This window comes from Bombus pyrosoma, linkage group LG15, assembly GCF_014825855.1.
Source record: "Bombus pyrosoma isolate SC7728 linkage group LG15, ASM1482585v1, whole genome shotgun sequence".
Classification (NCBI taxonomy): Eukaryota; Metazoa; Arthropoda; class Insecta; order Hymenoptera; family Apidae; genus Bombus; species Bombus pyrosoma.
The window spans coordinates 3999924-4020029 of record NC_057784.1 but is presented as its reverse complement, the minus strand read 5'-3'; the positions used below and the strand labels follow the sequence as shown (position 1 = coordinate 4020029).

General features: G+C 39.5%; 1 protein-coding gene across 2 annotated transcripts in view; it reads left to right on the top strand.

Annotated features, from left to right (window-relative positions):
• LOC122575766 (disintegrin and metalloproteinase domain-containing protein 10-like) overlaps positions 1–20106 on the top strand; it is a 56480-nt gene that overhangs the window by 9193 nt on the left and 27181 nt on the right. For both annotated transcript variants that reach the window (XM_043745155.1, XM_043745157.1), the window contains exons 3-4: positions 3002–3149; positions 12805–12923. In XM_043745155.1, coding sequence (XP_043601090.1) covers positions 3002–3149; positions 12805–12923 — 267 coding nt within the window. The remainder of the gene's footprint in view (positions 1–3001; positions 3150–12804; positions 12924–20106) is intronic.

The following is a 20106-nucleotide window of genomic DNA, read 5'->3' as shown; positions in this document are numbered from 1 at the left end:
TACCCTGCACAAATATTTGTACACCTGGTGCAATGCAAATCAAACATCGATGTTTTTATAATTTCCTCGACATTACGATGAAATTAACTCTTTGCTACTTGCCATAACTGCGGTCAAACGTCCTGGTAAATCGAAACTGAAACAAGGAATATGCCTGCGTCAATCAAGTTCCATATTTATCTCTAACACGCATAGTTGACGGTTCGTAAAATCTATAGAAACCTTTCGAATCTGGTTGGAAACGCATAATTCCAATCATCCTAAGAACATTGGACAAATATATTTCAAGCCACTTAACTCAGCCGTTTCTATAGAAAAGAAAAATGTTTCGTAAAATTATTTCTCTCTTATGTTTCTTTCGTCCGCCACCGTATGAAGAGTTCGAATCTAGATGGTGAATTTTCGAACCTACTTGCACCCTACTTAAGCCCATCACTAGTATCGTGTACGACATACAATCGAATGACCAGCCACGTCCCTTTGCTTGTTTTCACAGCTGTTTACCAGGTATAAGTAACGCGTATAATTAACCTCTAAACAGCTGGATCGTAATTAACGCTATCACTCTAAGGACCAAACTGTTAGGCTATTAGCAAGGATTCCGCACACTTTGCGTAACTAGTGTCCGCAACTCGCCCAACTACACAGAGCCACCACCGATAGAGATAATAGGTAGCAAAGAGGCAGAGTCACGTTCGGTTTCTTCTATCTGAAATCGCTATCTTGCTGGATAACGTAACGAGGATAGAGGCATAGCGGAGGTTTGGCTGCGGGCTACGGAGATATCTATTGTCGATGGAAAATCCGATACAAACTGTCCGGTGTAGGGTGATCGCATTGTAACTCGCCGTTGGCCAACGCATCGATAGCGAGCCACGGTAATTAGATTATTGGCGGGTGTTGCGTAAGCTGTAAGCTGTACGATGCGGCCTGGACAACGCCACGAGGTGCTGTTAAACTACGCTCGTTGCGCGACGCCGCGCGAGCAACGTTTTAATAGGCAACGAGGCAAACACTTCACCATCGCGTTGTTGTCTCTGTTCTTGACCGGTACTTACCGACCAAACAATGGAAACACCAAGACGAATGCCACTCTGATCGCGAGTGCACTCCCCTATTTCTTTCTCGATTCTATCTCGTCCCAATGACGCGATCCTGATGTAGGTTTCGGATAAAATGTGGAAAAGTAACGTTTTTTCGTTTGTTGTACTTGTTGTTAAGAACCCGAGTTAGCGTGTCTGTAAAATCCTTTAAGAGGATTTTCTGTCGAGTTTTCCAGAGGTGCCTTCTCTGAAATGAAGATCTCAGGGGAAAATATGACTCGTGTACTTTCGGTGGTTTTCCCATTTCAATATTTCTACGACTAAGACGGCGAACGTTTTAATGTTCAATAAATTATAAAGTGTATTGAATATTTCAAGAAACATGTTAATGGAAATTGGATTATGGGATGTATTTAACATTTACATGTTTGATTATGAAAATACAAAGAATCAGAATCAGAAGATGGCGGGAGAATAACGTGAATATTTGAAATTTATTGATCGATTCTATATCATATTTTCTTGTAGGATTAAATATCTATTTTTGTTATCGAATATACTAAAAACGACTGTTTAATCGTTTATGAAATTTCCTAGATCTACCACATATTTCCAAGAAGCTTATATTCGTGAATGTAACAGGCTGTTCCATTTTCAACTATCTTCGACTGTGATATCTTAATTATACATCATATTATATTATATTTTATTAACAAAAATGTTTGTTCAAATATTCAAGAGACAAGAGATCAAAGTATAAAACTGTTCACGTGTAAGAAGACGAAGAACGTGACTTATTTTCTTCCGCTGTTTCTCGCACCCTCGGTCGCAAGATTCTCTCATTTTCTAGAATCAAAGAAAGGGATAATCAAACCGAATGATTTACCTTTTATTAGACTACGAGCTAATTTTCGAGATTAACTTGAACAAGAAAGAAACGCGAACTCTGTTCCTCCCACGGACCAAAGTGTCTCGTTCGTGCAAACGACTCTGGCGCAATTCTCACCGTACTCCCACCCCCGCGATAGCGAAAGTCCAGGTCCTGAAGTTTCGGATTTTGCAAGATCCTAAGTGGTTTCTCTTTGTCGGTTCTGTTAAAATGCCGGGAAGCGAGAGATCGGTTAATGGGACATTCCACGCAATCCAATATTTTACAATGCAATTATAGAGCACGATAGTTAAGTTCAGAAACTAATTACTATCTTGTAATTCAGGTAATTTTTTTACAATACAAAATTTCACCGTCCCTCGTCTCTTCTTTCCCCCTCATTTTTCATTTTTTTTTTTTTCTCTTTTTCGACACTTGTAAATAGACTGCGAATATTTATGAATATTCATATTTTGTCGAATATGACCGAGAAAGTGGCACCTCGATGATATAATTTTATTGTCCCACCAAATTCAAGAATATATCGTGTATCAGTGTATTCTAAAGAGTATGTACTATACTTTGATATAAAAAAATTTCCCAGAGCTCGAGAAAAATGTACAGTCTAATTATAAAGGAGTTAATAACTAATCGCCGCGTTCATGTTCATTCTAGCAATTTTTGCGCGATGCGAAACTTCCACCGCTTCTTGTCTCTCCTTTTCTTTTCATTAGCAAATTATGACCTATTGTCTTCCCTGTTTCGTGTTTTTATACTGTTCTCTATTATCTTTGGTATAGTTCGTAATGGCCTTCATCAGATACACTCTTCGGTCAGCTTAATATACTTCAAATATCGTTTCGAACCGCTGCAGTAAAACAAAGTGTTTTGTTTTTTAGCGTTGATTTTAATCAAATAAATCAAAATATCAAATTTTTATTATATGTTAAAAATCTTTTTTGTACTCATAATTCGCTATAGTTAAGCTTCAACCTTCTGAAGCTTTTCTCATACTCGTTTTTTTTTCTTTTTTGCTTTTCACAGTTATAAAGCAGTTAATGGAAGGATGTTCGGTTACCATCTGTTTCAGGTATCACGCTCAGTTCTTACATCGGCTATTACGAGGTGGCCTCCTATGATACCGCGGCCTTGAGACAACATAGTAACCGGATGCGTCGCGATGTCTCCGACGCGGTCGACAATCAACCTTTGCTGCTGCAACTGAAAGCGCTCGACAAGTGAGTCTTTTCTCTCTCTCTCTCTTTACTTCTCGAAGTAAAAGTAAGTACGTTCCTTCGCTAACTAGCGCGCTGGGTCACGACACATTTTTCCCAAGGAAATTACAAACGCGAAATGAACACGACATTAAAGGATTCTTTAACGAATTACCGTGCCAGCCGCGACCACTCTCCTTTCTTTCACCGACGTATCAAAAGAGAGCCGAGCTCTGCTGTTCCGCGATTTTTGCTTACGCTGCCTACGTTTAAACATCCCGGTTTGCCAACATGAATTTCATCTCGTTACGAATTTTTTGCCACTTAAAGCGAGATTACTTCGTTACAACCACGTGATGTTTCTTGCTTCTTCGCGAGATAACTTGCCTGGAAACTAACGGTTGCAAGGTACAGTCTGTGGACTTTGAACTAGGATCGCTCAGGAGTTTCAATTTTTTTTTTTATTCCCCTTTTTTTTTCTTTTTGTATAATCGAGGGAGACGAGCAAATTTTGATAGCGAAGTTTATTTCGTAAAAAGATGTCACGTATATGTACATATTATTAATTTGACTTCATTACAGCTCATATTCATTTTAGCGTGCTCTGCATCCACTGCCGTGTCGTATATTTCACGGCTCCGTTATTTTGTTAAATATTTTGAACTTTGTCTACAAATCTAACAATGTATGAGTAGTTAATAATGGTTTTGGTCGTGCAACCTACGCAGTAATTTGTTTCGTCCACTGAAAATTATAACAGTCAACGGTAGAGGAACATTTTTCCATTACAACATCGAGGATAACAATAATGTTAATATCGTAATCGAACGTATCCAAATACTCAGATGTGATAGTGCACGGTTTTGGGAAAAGCGAAATTCCAATCGCATATGGTAGCACGTCTGATGCCATCAATCTTAATGAAGCACTTAATTGACAGTAGGGAAACGTTCTTTATACTTATAAATTATAACGCTAAAAATACAACAAGAATAATGATATTTTAGTCGTGCTATTCCAGGTGTTCAAATATTTAAGCACGGTAGTGTATGTTTTTCACAGATACGAAATTCCAATCGAGTATCAAGGTACATCTAATGACATCGGTGTTCTAAGATTATCATACGATTAGGTCGATAGAGCTAAAGTTAATTAAGGTCAAGATCATGTAGAAGCTATACGTGTTACACGAATTAGTGCGTGCACGTGCGAATGTCGCAAACGCAAAGGGATAGATTAACAGAGTTACAGGATACTTGGTACTATATCAAAGCGGCAAACAAAGCTTTCCTGACATTTGGAAACGATACATCGCGGATGTAATAGAATCCCCTTTGTTTCCACAAAATTACGTTATATTTGCTTTCCTGAATTTCCCTTAAATGAAATTAATTACGCGACCGGGCAACAATATAAATTTCGGCCGCGTAAGCGTTGCGAGGACAGGTGCTTCGGAACAATTTATAATCGCTTCTTTTGTCCAACGTCGGAGAATGGTTCGCAAATTTTCCAGCTGACAATTAAAAAGTCGTTAACACGTAATCACGTTATCAATGCTTCCGATTACGTTGAAACCCCGCCGCGCTATTACATTTACATATTTTTGTGGTTCATTGCTTTACAAATTAAAACCGAAATTGAATTTCTCCAACGATGGAATTTCTTATCAATTAAAACGAATATATACAGTGGCGAATAAAAGGAAGCCCAGCATCTGTACATATTTGTATATACAAGTACGTATTCCTTTTTCTGTTAGACATTTCTTAACTTATGTTTCTTAATATATTGCCGATTGTCATCTATCCTACATTCTATTGTATTTTACTATACTTTGTCTATACGTTGCTCTTGTCCAAGTAGTTTTATTTTATAAGGTTACGTTGCTTCTTCGAATCGTTTCTATTTTCAATTTTCCCTGTCTGCCATTGTGTTAGAAAATTTCACTGCAAACTTACAAAAACTCCGGAAAACACGTATACACGCAAAACGGGAACTCGATCCTGTCATGACAAAGGGAGAGAAGGCGGCACTAAATTGGCTGATCGTTCTGTATCGCGGTAAGTTTTAAATCGTCGATATGTATAAAAGACGCGTGGCGCCTGAGAAACACGAGCTACACCCTTGTGCACGCGTTTCCTTTGCCACCCTCGACCGCATTATCTTGCCAGTTTGTACCAGGTGCAGCAGGGTGGAAATACGAAGGGACGCGAGGAGTTGGCGAAAGAAAAAGAGGAGGTACGCTTGGTACGACATTTAGGACGCTCGGAGCCCACCTACACTCTGCTTTACATTTTATTGCTTGCCGTGAATTCGACCGATTTACATAAAGAGACGAACGCCCCGTCGGTCGCTCGGTTATTCACTCGCTGCCAGCAGAGTCGCGAGACCAGACACACAGAGAGGACCTCGGGTGCCTTTCAACTCGAACGACTCGCCGAACCTCTCCGTAGGTCGCGCGAATTTTCGCCCGCCAGCGAAGCTACCAGAGCAGAGGCAGTTTGTCTGGTATCATGGACAAAGCGACGAATCTCCGGCACGCGAACTATGCGAAACTTGAACGTCACGGCCGATAGAATGGGAGAGGCGTGGGTGGGGCCTGAAAACAGATCGAATTCATGACGAAAGGCAATTTCGTTTCTGGCGTCCTTCGCGACTGAAATTTAATTAACCGTCGGACAACCGGGCGATTTTAGCTGGAATCGAGCGAAGATCAAAGCTCTCGAGGTTGGCTCTCTCTTTTTCAACCGACCGTCTCCACCGACGTAAATAGATTCCAGTAATTGCTATTAAGCGATCGACGAGCCGGTAATTGCTCTTTTCGGCCGCGGGGTAAGAAATTATTCAACGAAAACTGGTTAAGCTGGTTTACCGGGAAACGCGGCCACGATGCGAGGATTTAGGAACAACTTCGACGAGCGTTTCGATTATCCACATTTTTGTTAAAATTGTCATCCAGTTGCGAGTTTTTTAAATCGCTTGTTACATAAATTGCAAAAAGTCTAACCACCCACATGCTACCTACGATATTCTCAAATAACAATCCTCTTGGCACGTAACGAATTACACAAATTAACAATATCAGTTCGATGAGAATGCAACGACACGTATCTAATCGTTTGAACGAAAATATTTCTTTTTTTTTTTTGTATGAAGATTCTTGTATATACAACGGTATATATTTTGGATCATTATCATCGATTAAAGTCCTTACCTATTAATCATTCGTCTAGCCTAGCGACTTGAAACACGATGGTAGCCTATCCTAACGTTTATAAACGGCAATGTAGAAATTTCCTGGAGAATCTAGGCGTTTAAAAAATTCGAGCAATTTTTCATTCGATAGATCACGTGTATATCATCGATAGTATGCCAGTGCATTGATTACGCGTGCTAGTGAAATATTTTACCAGAAAGTGTATTTTATCGCGGATATTTGTTCGCGTTCTTGGAAACGCGTTGAGAATTCACGAAATTTTTCATTTGATACGTGTTTTTGATAGACCCAGGAAATTCTTTTTACGGTAGAAAATTTTCACGACATCCGCGCACAATTCTCCAAGAATCACCCTGTATAATCGCATTCCTTACGCACGAGCCTTCCGAATATAGTCGCCACGAACAGACTGGATGGCTGAGCTGAGATCCAGTTTTCCCGCACGTGGGCACAGGTTGAATTCAACGAACGCAACGCGTGTCGCGCACACGGAGGCGTCTAATGACCGACGGATGCGAAAGAGAACGAAAGAAAGGAAGGTGCGCAACCTTTAAAAAGCAACGCCGCGTAGATGTTGCAGCTTCGTCGCTGTTCCTCTTTGCAATGCAGAATGTCAAAAGGCATTCTTCTAGAATATTCTGGAATTATAAATAGAAAGTAGGACAAAATGAAGTTATTCGAGTCAACTATGTTTCGATGTCCTTCGTGTCCTTTTTGGCCCAACCTGTACTTCATAGTCCCAAACAGAGCAAACCTAGCACGGTTTTAAGCTTTTTTCGAAACATCTTAATTAATTCTCCATTTGCAATGCAAAGAGTCATGAAAGACAAAAGGCATTCTTCGAATATTCTTGAATTATAAGTAGAAAATAGGGTAAAATAAAAATAGTCGAACTAATCTTTGGTATCTCCGTCTTCTTGTAAAACTAGAAATTATTATTTGCCGTACCTTCAACTTTACAAGATGGATTACCTTCAACGTGTCTTGCTCCACCCCCTCGTTTCTGCTATGATCCGTTGCTTTTATAGAGATTAGGCACGTTACGGCAAAGAAAAAGCAAACTAATCTAAATATTGAAGTTTCTAGTAACGCTACAACAGTGCACAATAATAAGCGTCTTTTCACGACGTTCTACATTTCGTTTGCATAGTAGGAAATTTTTATAATCATGTGGACATACTAGTAAATCATGGGAAATTTAATATACTTGAACCTAATTAATAGACCGCCGGTTTTTTACGCATTTATAATTAATTTAAAGATGCAAAGATTCACGAACCGTATTTAACATACAAAAACACATAAAGTATTCAAAATGGAGTGCTCTTTATCATTTTTAACGGACGAAACAATTTTCTATGCGAGTTTCATATCCTTAATCTTCTTCGTAGAAATATTAAATTACATAAAAATTTGCAATCTGCCAATTAATTAATGCGTAGATGCTATAATAAATACAATGCTGTACAAGTAGCTTTTTTAGCCACAGTAAATATCCCGCGGAATAATTTGATTTAAATAACTTGATCTTTCCTTTCTTGAGCTTTTGCCGATTCGCTTGTAAAACGTCCGTGAAAATACAACGAATATGCGCGCAATAGACAGCAAAGGGGTCAAGAGGCAATTCATCTTTCAGTATTCAGTGCTTATTAGTATAGAACGGATAAATAAAGCGGCGTTATTAGATTCCTCGTTTCGTCAGGAGAAAATCGGATTCGTGGACGACCGTGTTATTGGATTCGTTACACGGGATTCAGGAGAACGTCGTGCAACGTTCTAAAAAGTTTATGAGAAATCCAGCGTGTTGCTTTTCCGGGATTACCAGAGGCGATGGTCCCGCGAAAAGTCACTTTTCAGAAAGTGTCCGAGCGTAGATAAGCGAGAGGGATGTCGAAGCCAGAATGTGGATAAGTTGACGTTATAAATCGGCGATATCGGCTTTTGTCCCTCTTTCGTATATGTTCGATGTGCACAGGCTCACGAAAATGTTGGAATACTTGCGAATACCTTTTGTCGAATATATTATGCGTCATAGGAAACATTTGGAAAGCATTCATTAGCATTCACGAGACTCGACTACCATAATCATATTGGGAAATTTTGAAACAAATCTGCAAATATACGTTGAAACGACGACGTATTCAGTACGTACGGATACTTCTCAAAGGATGCAAAGATATTTGAACGGTCAATGATATTGATATTAACACATTGTTGACGCGAAACATAAATCAAGCGTTTTCAATTTTTTGAACGCTAAAAATAGCACACGTGAACGGACGTTTCACATTTTATTTGACTTGACATATTTCACAAAAATCTGCGGAAAGTGGGATAAAATTTATCCCACGATATACCGTCAACAATGCGCGAATAAATATTAATTACATATTCATGAAGTCTTAATATTCCAAGGGAATATTTTTAACATTTTTTTTCTATTGGACATTTACAATTTACTTCTCGTTATTAGTTGGTCCAATGAGTTAATAACTTTAACATTTATTATATCTCTGAGATGATCGTTCATGCTGTCTATTTACCTTTTATTAAGTATATATTTGCAGTAAAAAATCCTATAATTTCTCATACAGTCATAGCACGTTTTCGAAATCGGAGTAGAACCGAGAAGCAGGTAATTGTGTAAAAGTAAATTGAAAATATAGAATACAATTTGTCCGTATGGATGTAGGATACAGGATATAGAAGACGGAATAGGATACAGGGTTTGAGGTGTATGATGTAAATCACCATATACGTATACATCTTCAGATTGGTTACAAATTTTACCAACGTAATTCCCCATATAAAGATAAATCGAAAATATATAATAAAATTTGTTCGTATGCAGCTTTCATATGGGCGTGGTATATCGATGTAGGTTTTCAGATATGTCATCCAAACGATAACGCGTCAGATTGGTTTCAAATTGTACAACACAGTTGTCACAATCGTGTCTCATCGTTGCTCTAATGAAATTTCGACGCGTTTCATACGTAACACACACAACGTATGCATACAAATTTTCCATGGTAAAAGAGTACAAGTATCTCGAGCAAGCGAATCGGTGTATGAATAAACAGAAGGAGTCCAGCAATCTTGAATACAGCGGTGAAAATCCGAAGGATTACGAGATAAATCGTTCGAGCGACCTCGTCGCCTTTTTTTCGCGAGTCACGCACTTTACGGACAGCTTTATGAATTTCTTAACGGGACCAATTTCATGGAAACAATAGAACGATCTCGTGGAATAAGAAAGGAAACAAGGTTCACCGTTATCGCCAACAGCTTGCTATCGAGTTAGGAAAATAATTGCAGCAGATGCGGCGAGAAAGGTACGAGGATCCGCGACTAATTGTTGCTCTTCCGTTGATACCTTACGTAATGCCGGCTCGTCTTGTGTCTCGTTTCTTTATGGTAATGCTCCGTATTAAATTCTTTCCGCGAGGCAAAGGAGCAGAGAGGAGGAGACCTTCGTGTCTCCTTTTCCTCGCGGCATCTTGTAAAACACCAGCGTGAATTTCAAACGAAATCTGTTTCGCGCTGATAGAAATTACCGGGATCCGAAACTGCTACGGCTGGATATTTTGGAATTCTCGCGTTTCTTCCCGTTATTCGCGGTTTATTTCCCATTCATTACTTATTTTAAATTCGATTCAGTATATTAAACGTAGTATTCTTTAAATACAAATGAAACCTTAACCGCGGCTGGTTTCTCCAAAATATCGCGTACTTAATTAAAGCAGTAGGTTGTTCGGGAGGTACGTAGTGAAATTCGATAAAAGTTGAACGTTCTATTAAATATTACATGCTGTATTGTTTCTTTCAGTGAATCTCTGTCGAGAAACCTTTCGTCCTTTTCCAATCATACGCTATCAAAACCGTCTTTCTATTAAACTTTATTACGAGGTTCTTCCGAAAAATATTTACACGAAAAATATGAATTTCTCCCGACTCTTTGGAAAAATACTGACTTCGAAAGCATTAATTGTCTTATCGTAGATATTTGGCATACACTGTTAAGAGAACTATATCTTTGTTTCTTTTTTTAACTATGCTATACTGAAATACACCATCGATCGCTAAATAATTACGAAAGAACATCAGGATTGAAAACTCTACAAAATTATACTTGCGATATTTTTCTCCTACAATACTTTTCTTCGTATTCGAAGAAGGAAGTATAAGCTCAGATTTACGACTACGTCTGTGCATTTAACATCCTAATATTCTGGGAAAAACATCGTAGAACCATTCTTTTAACCATCCGAACATATTCTGCTCGATACGGTTTCGATGATCAGTCTGGAAATTCTCCTTGTCCCTTAGCATCAGCGTTACCTTTCGTTTCCCTCTATTTTTCTGTTTTTGCCTCTAACACTGACGAGATAATCGAATATTTTGTCGGTCTACACGTGTTCGCGAATAATCCAGGCTCGTTGCGAATTTAATTAAACCTAATCCATTTACCCTCGAATCCGGGATTATAGCAGCGTGCACTCGTTGCATTCCATACGCAATTCCTGGTCAATCCGCGTTTCAATGCCACGCGTCAGTCTTCGATCCTCTCGCGTTTCTAAATTTAATATTCCAAGTTTGAAAGTCATCGCGCTTCGTTCGTCCATCTTGCAGCAACGTCGATCCCTTGTTCTTAGAAGCCACAGTTCCGAGCTATTGCTTGATTAGTGTCGAATTCACGGTGGTATCAACGCAATGTCGTCACGCGTTGAGACTTGAGATTTTAATATATTTAATCGATTCGAGATTTTTCAGGATGCACCTATACCGAGGGTATTAATATACCGAAACACGGCACAGTACTTTTTCTATTGCGATACGGTCGTCATATAAATTTTTGGATCAGGATGATTATTCCTTTTTGTTAAGGAAAGGTACCTGTGACGGATTATCTAAAACGAATGATACTGTTAAAGATACTATCGGTATAGTGCCATAGGATATATTGTAGACCAGAAGTCATGCTACGAAAAATATTCGAAAACTTGATACAAGAGAACTGATGCGGTTACTATGCCTGGCCTCTTTCGTACTATCTTTAGAAGCTAGAAGTGGGCAGCGAAAGCCAATCAGGGCTTTACCTAGCTAACAAATGGTACGTGACTAAATGACAGGCAGGTGTGCATAAGTATGCGTAGGTAACAGCGTAGAGACCGCGTAGCCGAAGAAAGGTTACAAGTGTAGTATACCGCGAGAATAAAATTAGACATGGAATTAGTTATCAATTAATTAGTGTTATCTGATTGCTTGACACAAATGAAACGTGCCTTAAAGCGCTACTACGTTGTGTCGATCAATTCCATGTTATCGTAGCCTTATTGTTAGTTGTTAACCGCTCTCGTAGTATGCTTCGCTTCGTCCTTCGACTACAGGTTTTCCACTCGGAAGAGTCGAGTACCGGGGAAGGCCTGATCGCGTCATCGTCCAAGAATCGCTGAATCACGAGAGCACAACGGGTTTTGAATCTAACGTTCCTCGACACTCGTGCAACGACATCGCGCTTCTTGCACGTTTCCCGATGTCCAGCCGTCGACCGTGAGACTACTCGTTACCATTGACCCTACGTCGTGACAAACTTCCATCCAACAGTCCTGGGCAGTGAAACGCAACGGACAGTCGCAAGGTTAACCGGCGACTGTTGGTATTTTCAAGATTTCTTCGATTATGATTCATTCTTGTACGATGTTTTTCTATGATGGACCTGGTGGAGGCGAGAACCGTTCGAGCGTATAAACCTGATTACGTTGATCGGCGAAAGGATTAGTCGACGAGTTCTTAGGGGCAATGTCGTTTTCTTAGGAACAATGTGTAAATCACCGATACTTTGTCTATCTCGTCTTGATCCTGTTCTCTTTTATGCTCGTAGAGCTGTCGCTCGTTTGAAACACGCTGCTTCCGGTTTTTTAACCATTCGAATATCAAGTACACAGTAAGGACAGTGCATTAAATATTCAAAAAATAATGAATCCTTGGTTGGATTCTGCGTTTAATGGGAAGACGCTTAAAAGGAACGATGAATAAAGACAATGATTCATTCGCTGTGCCATGTATGTAATTGCAAGATATATTATAAAAGGAACTTAAATATAAAAAAATGTTTAATAATTAATAAGGAAGTAACAAGAGGAATTAAGTAAGATACGTACACTCGACTCGTAGACGAAAGATGGATATCTTTTCTGGCCGTGTTTCGTCATTTTATTACATACAATAGACTTCGAGACGATCATTGAAAAAGTACTAACAGACACAACTAATAAACGTAGAGGATCGAACTGACACGAAAAATGATATCCGTCGAATTGTCTTGAGCCTCGTAGATACAACGATATCGGATATTTCGTACGCTACATATTTCATACGATAGTAACAGCTACATGTATATGTTTATGAGACGTAAAATTTCTAATTGCCTGATAATAATAAGTTTCGTTACTGTTCCAGACAGTGGACGTTACGCCTGATACGAGACAAGGGTCTATTCAGCAAGGATGCGACATTCGAGAGCACGAATGGCCCCATTGACTTCGACACGTCGCACTCGTACGTGGGCACCGTGTTGGGTGAGTTTTGTCAGACCACTTTGCTTCGACCCTTCGATGATATACGAAAGCGATTTGGATTCTGGTGAAATTGCATGCCACCGTGAAGCCAGGTTTCTCCCCGACCTTTGAAGTTTTCCAACGCCATTCACGCTTTCTGTTGGTCGCGGCAGGTATAAAGCCCAATCCCGATGCATCGATACGGGATAAAGAGCGAACTAGAAGAAAAGGAAGATTCGCGCGTATAGCCAAAATGGCTAAAACTCCGCTGTAGGCTTTTGCAAACCACGCAAAAATTGTAGATTGATTTTAAAAGCTGACCTTTTAATTTTAATATGCAATAACTGCGCACAAGGGCGCGAAAGCTGTCCATTGCAAACTCTCTAGTGTACACAAGTGCACACAGGGTGATATTTCTTTCAGAGTATCCAGCTTCAAACGATGCCGCGTTTTCGACAACCCGATCGGATCAACGCGAATATACCTCTCTCGTTTCGCTACCTTTTGCTCTCTGGGATTTCGCTCCTGTCGAAACTGATGGGGACAAAGCATTTCCTAAACAAAAAAAAAAGACCAAATTCACGCTCAAAAGCGCTATAAATCGTGTTGGCTGCGCGAGATAATTTAGATTTAGTTTTCGACTGGTTTTTGCAAATAGACGATAAAACCGCGATGAGAATTTCTGTTCGTATACTTAATTATCATCAGCTGTATTTTATATACTCTCTTGACGGAGAGATTTTGATTTATTCGTTGGTAAGAATCTGTCGTAATAACATAATTAAGTTTAATGAATTTTGCAACTCTTTCGAAGGATTACGCGAATGCCATAAATCTTTATCGACTCGTTAAAGGATTATTTTACGGGAAACGAGTATAAGAAGAGCTTCGTAATATCGGAGCTTTAATATTGAAAAGTTTTGATATATAATAAAAAAAGACATTTCGATTTATTTAATTCTTTATCAAAATCTTCGGGAAAAGAACATACAAATTAATTTAAAACGATTAAAGCGCTAAATCGTGATAACTGTAGAATGTACCTGATGAAATCCATCCCAAATAACAGAGAGCTTGTTAGATATAAAGGTGGCAATATAAAACTCGTTAATAAGTAAAAAGACTTTCCTCTATTTTAATGTTATTAATTTATTTTATTTTAATTTTTATTAATTTCCTTGTCGCATCGCATAATTCGTCAAAGAACCGAGAATGTACGTGGAATTCGAACGAAACCGCCAACGGGAAAGTTTCTTGGCTGGCCAGCAACGCGACGCCAGTTTATTCGCCGGTTGACGTCCTCCGACAGAAGACACATAATCCTTGCTCGATTCCCGGCATTGAACCGAGAATCTCATTTTGATCGTCATCCTCGCAGTAGCGGTCGTTTGGAACCAAGCCAGCCACCCTATTGAAGGTGTACGAGCAAGAAGTCTCCCATGAACGAACGATGTTCACCATCGATATACATACGTATCGTGAGTTCGTCGAATTCCAGTCCACCGGGCCCTTCCTTCACTTTCAACTTTTAGAAACGAAATCGCGAATTCGATATCGCACGATCTTCTTCGTTCCGACGTCGAATTTCAAATGCAGCTGCCTTTCCAAGTCCTTGCTTTTCCATTTATATAGGGTGTTTTCGCAATCGTGATGCGACTGAACACGAGATGATCTCTCGTGAAAAAATTTACTTATTTCTTTATTCAAGAGGTAAACCATCCCTTGCTACAAAAGGGATAATATTTTAAGGAGTACTATATTTTCGATGTTTTATATATTTCTTCAATGCTGTGCGCATTCTGTGCACGCTTGCATCTTCAAACGCTTCATAAATGCGTAAAACTCCTCGGTCTAATAATAAATACTCTGCGCATGTTTTATATTTCTATAGACATAACTGAAGAAATTCAATGTCCATGACTATTTAGTTCATCCACTAAATATTATAATAAGCACGGTAGAACCTCTTTTTTGTTATCTGAGATGATGTGGACCGGAAATCTACCTCGGATAATACGAACAGATTTATTCGTGTTCATAAATTCTATAATAAAATTATAGGTAATTTTTGATAATGTAATATTGCATATTTAGGTTTAATTCGTCGTTTGATCGATTTGATTAATCGCTTTCAGGATATCTGACTATTCACACTTTCGTACTTTTCGTGCTAAAATTTCGATAAAAAGTGAAGTTATGGTGAAGTTCGAAGCACCTCGAAACGAATTTCGTTAACCGAGACTTCACTGTATTCTATTTTGGATACATCGGATATTATATGCAAATTGTGAATGTTTGCATTCTTGAACGTCCCTAAAATCCGCAGTCTAGTGATAAGATACGACTATGGTGATTACATCGGTAAAGTTTGAGACACCTTTCCTAATTTTTCACTGATTGATGTCGTGTCAATTTTCCACGAATCATTTACGTATGTTTCAACAGTCTTCTTTTCTCATCTACGGCACGTTCTCGCCATTTATCTCGAACGTTGCGATTGCGATCGTTCGAAGCGGAACGGCGCAACGCGCGCGCGTTTCCTCCGCGATATTATTCGCTAACTCGACGCGGATCTGGCCATCGTATAATTATAGTTGTTGCGTACAGCGTTGGATAAGACCACGCGAGGGATCGCCGTAATTGAGTTGCCTTACTCCTGGAAACGGAAAACGCCATGCTAGGGCCTGCATTTTTACGCTCGAGCGTCGGGAGGCGTAACTGTTGCCTTTTAAATCCGGCAGAGCTTTATTACGAATCCTGCGTTACATAGTCACACAAAGGAACCCTCGTTGGTTAACAAACAAAGCGAAAAAAGAAATACCTGACCATTAGACTACGAATTTTCATACATTTATGGAAAATTTGGATCTGCAAAAGTGCAGACAATGCGTATAATGTGTTCTTTTTATTAATTCTCATTTCTTGATCATAATTTTAATTATAACTTAATTATAATTTTTTAAATTATATTCGCAAAAATGTGAAGTTGCATGAATATTCGCGGCATATTTAGCACATTATACAGGCTGTTTCATCATACGCGATACTCGCTTCAGCAATGGACAGGGGACGCGAAAACAATGAAAGAAGTTCGTATGAACACGTGTTCCATTTGATCTTGTTTCGAAGTTGGAGCCACCTCTGTGTTCCAGTAATCCGTAACGGCTTACCCTCGTAGAAGGTGCTCGAAATGACTACCCCCTGTATTATTCGACATACGCGCGGAATTTTTGAAAGATTGCGAAGTTCTTTGATAAGGCGGCTGCAAAAGCCAGCGTACCTTTTACATACATGGGTAAGCAGTTGCGGGCTACTGAAACACAAAAGTGTCTATAGCTTTGAAACAAGATCAAATAGGACACGTGTTTACGCGAACATTTTCCACCGCTTTTGTGTCCCCTGTTCACCGCTGAAATGGGCTCCGCGCGTTGTGAAACGCTCTGTATTATGATTTAAAAGCTCTGCAGTCAATTAAAAGCTTGAAACGCGAAAGGTTCGCGCGGCATGTTTTGCGTTTTCGTAGGCCGACGAACGGCCGTATAGGTTCAACAAGTTACGCGTGGAAAATTTTCCGCAACTCGCACGATCGCTCAACGAAGCGATTATTGAAGGAATAACGACGGCTGTAGGTTGAAGTTGGAGCAGCTCGAAGAGAAACGTTGATCGCGACATGGCTGCATCGACGTCAACGGCGTTGTGCACGATCAAGTTTCGAGCGGTGGCGAGGTTGCGGTTAGACCAGTTCGAACTCATTCGTTGCACGAAATTATATTGCGGGCTTCGTACGCTTTTCGTCGGTACACGTATCTACTTACTCGAGTTCCTCTCGCTACTGGAACGCTCGTTGGAATCAGATAGCTCTCCGATATTCCCATATTCTTGTGTATGCGAGACTTCATCGGGCACCGTGCTCGTCCACTAGCCAAGTTAACCAAATTTCCAACTTCTATATCGTTAGTCTCCTTCGTACACGCAAATTTCTACAAAATCCACCTTATTCCGTTTTACAGTCGGGAACAAAAAGAAGCGAACAGACAGCGGAAGTATGTATCGATGAAGTTTACTCGAGCTAGTATACTAATGTCATATACACGGGCTCGCGAAAGTATTCGTATCCTTATCGACACTTTCTAAGAACATATTTTATGAATTTCTATATACATTTTCAAATTGCTTTCAAATTTTACCGACACAACCGTGACAGTCAGATCTCGTAACAGCGCTGATGAATAATTTCTGAATGTTTTGTGAAATGTGCGCGATAACAAACGTAAAAGCTTTCTACGATAAGTGTACGAATTACCTGTTTCATACGAGTACAGTGAAAGACAAAGGAAAGTTTAAAGGATAAGAGCGATATAATCGACAGGAACAATTAAATTGCGAATAGATATGAAACAGACAATTATATTACGAACATGGTAAAACATGTCTAGTACAAAAATGTTAATGCTAATGTAACGTAGTAACGTAAAGTGCGAATTTTAAAGGAATTTTAAAATCCCTTGTCCACCACCATGCGTCATCGTGGTACGTATCGTAGATCATTCAATAAATGGGTAATTGAAACTTTGTTGAAACAAATTTGCATCGTTGTGTAAACAAGCTGTATTTAATGAAACTTCGTAATTCGTAAGTCCATTGTTGCACAACTTATTTTTGTCGTCGACTGTATTTCGCAAACTCGACGGTTTCCAATTACTTTCATTCCTTATCAGTCGCGCGGTACAAACTCGCGTACGCGAACTCGAAAAAGAGTTCCTTCCTCCGGGTTCTACTAGCTTCCTCCGGGTTCTTCCGCAGCGTTATACGACAATGGAATAAATTTCCGTGACTGGGGTCCGGGCCAAGCTTAAGGCTCTACCTCGATGTGCCAGCATACTTCAACTAACAATTGCGCGCGGGGAACACTCGCGACGTGATTACGATGAAAACTTTGCGTATCCGTGTAGCAAGCGGAATTATGAGACGCATACTCTTTCGACTACGGAACTTGCGAGTTGCTCCGGCGAAATAATTCACCTGGCATTGTTCCTCCGGTCGCGCTGGCTCGATGCTAATGGTGCTCGTTAAACAGCTTGAACGCATCGATTTTACGTATCGCTTACGTGGAAGAATTGCTCCGTGATTGCCTACAGACTCTCTTCCTTGTTCTTACTTAACAATCTATTATCGAAGAAGTACAGTATCCCTACAATCGTGGCACGATCGGCCGTGGAACGAGTAGATATGCAACGATCTCTGTTTAATTCAGACTGCGAATGTTTATGCAGTTTTCGTACACGCGAAATATCAGAATGAAGAAGTCCACAGAATGCGTGTAATATGAACAATTGTAGAAAATATGCAAAATAGAGTACTTATTATAATATTTATTATATTATTTAATGGACGAACTAAATTATCATTTAGCTTCAGCTTCTTTAATTACGTTCATACTATGACTATAAAAATTCATTGCAATTTACTCGTTAGAATGCCAATCAAATTTCCAGCTTTCTTTAACGCACCTAATATATTCGCAGAAACTTTCGACGGTAAGCGTTCGATTTACTTTCGTGATCCAAGTGAATTAACACTGGCCGTGCGTTTCATTCACTGCTCGTCCAACGATCGATGTAATAAGGAGGCGTACGATGACAAATAAATAATGGCAGACCGTAAAAGCCGAGAGGAGAGGTCGCGTGTACGAAATTATAATCGACCCCGGCCCATAGAACGATGCAGATAATCGTATCGATATCTTCGTAATTGGAAGCTACGGAAGAGATGAAACGATTGCAAGCATAATAACCGTTACAATGCGCGTTTGTCACGCTGCGAAAACGATCAGGACGCGCGGTAATTGTTCCAACGATACAATGATTAAATTAACTTGACTTTTCGATTCGACTATGCACATGTACGTAGATGTGTTTGGGTGGTCGTGTGTTAGAATGGGGCACGGGACGCATCGGTTGGCGCAACGGCGCAGGATAACCGGTATCACTGATAATCCGATTACCAATTAAACTTGCCTAATTGACGGTGTACCCGTGTGTAATTGCGCCGGCCGGAAACGGCCGATTGGCGTGCTACGATAATGGAGAACGTCGGATGATGCGTGGCAAGTCACTTAGAAAATTCCAGCCGAGCCAATCTTCCAGAGCAACGCGTTCTTTCCTACCGGAAATGTTCGCCTCTGTATCCTTAGATTCGTCGAGCGACGACGTTTTAATCAACGACTCGTCTCACTTCGGTCATCAACCTGCAAACAGTCTATTTTCGAGTGTCGCGAATAGGCTGAGTCAAATAGATTATCATTTAGAAATATTGATTCTGTCTGTATAGTCAGTTAACCGTGGAACTTGGCTCTAGAAATATCTCATGGGATTAGCTCATGGAGTGCGTAAATAAATACAAGCGACGACGAGTATACACGTCAAACGCAGTTAACTGGTTAAATATGAAAACCGCAGAGAAAGAGAATAGGATACGAGTAATCAGAAAACTTAATAATCAGAACCGCGCTACTGAAACTGTCGCTTTATTCGTGGCATTTGGCGAGTACGTAACTATTGCTTGCTATGGGACTTCTGATCTTGAGAATATATGTTATTATAATATCGAATATATTCTTGATTATTTGCAGAAGTTCGTATCTCGTAGCCTCGAACCTAACAAGTTCTTCTCTGTTATATTATTATAATTAAGAAATTAAATTATTGTATTATGTTATTTTAGCCATCAAATGGTATCAAAGTAAGAAAATCAATAGAGATAGATTTGTCATGTTCTTCGTATGCCGTCAATCTGCTGAAAATAAAAAAAATAACAAGATCGTTATAATATTTAGAGGTTGAAATAAATCTCCACTTAGGTTCCATTTCTTTCGGTGTATTTGGAAACGTATGAATTCACGTAAAAATCTGCAAGTCTATTAACTCTGTTGCACCGAGTCACTTGCCACTTAATTCCATTTCTTTCGTGTTAAAAAATATCTCAGCTATAAAGAAACTATGGAAAAGTGCGTGATTACTCGTGATATAATTTTATATTTATTAGAAATCTGTCTTGTCCGTCAAAATGAGCAAAATTGAAAGATAAAGAGGGCCGTAACCGAGTCAGTAAAATACAGATTCACGTTAATCAGTTTCTGTATCCTCTGTATAAAAATATTTCGTTCGAAATCTTCAAAAGCCAGAAACTGTTGGCCACATTCCCC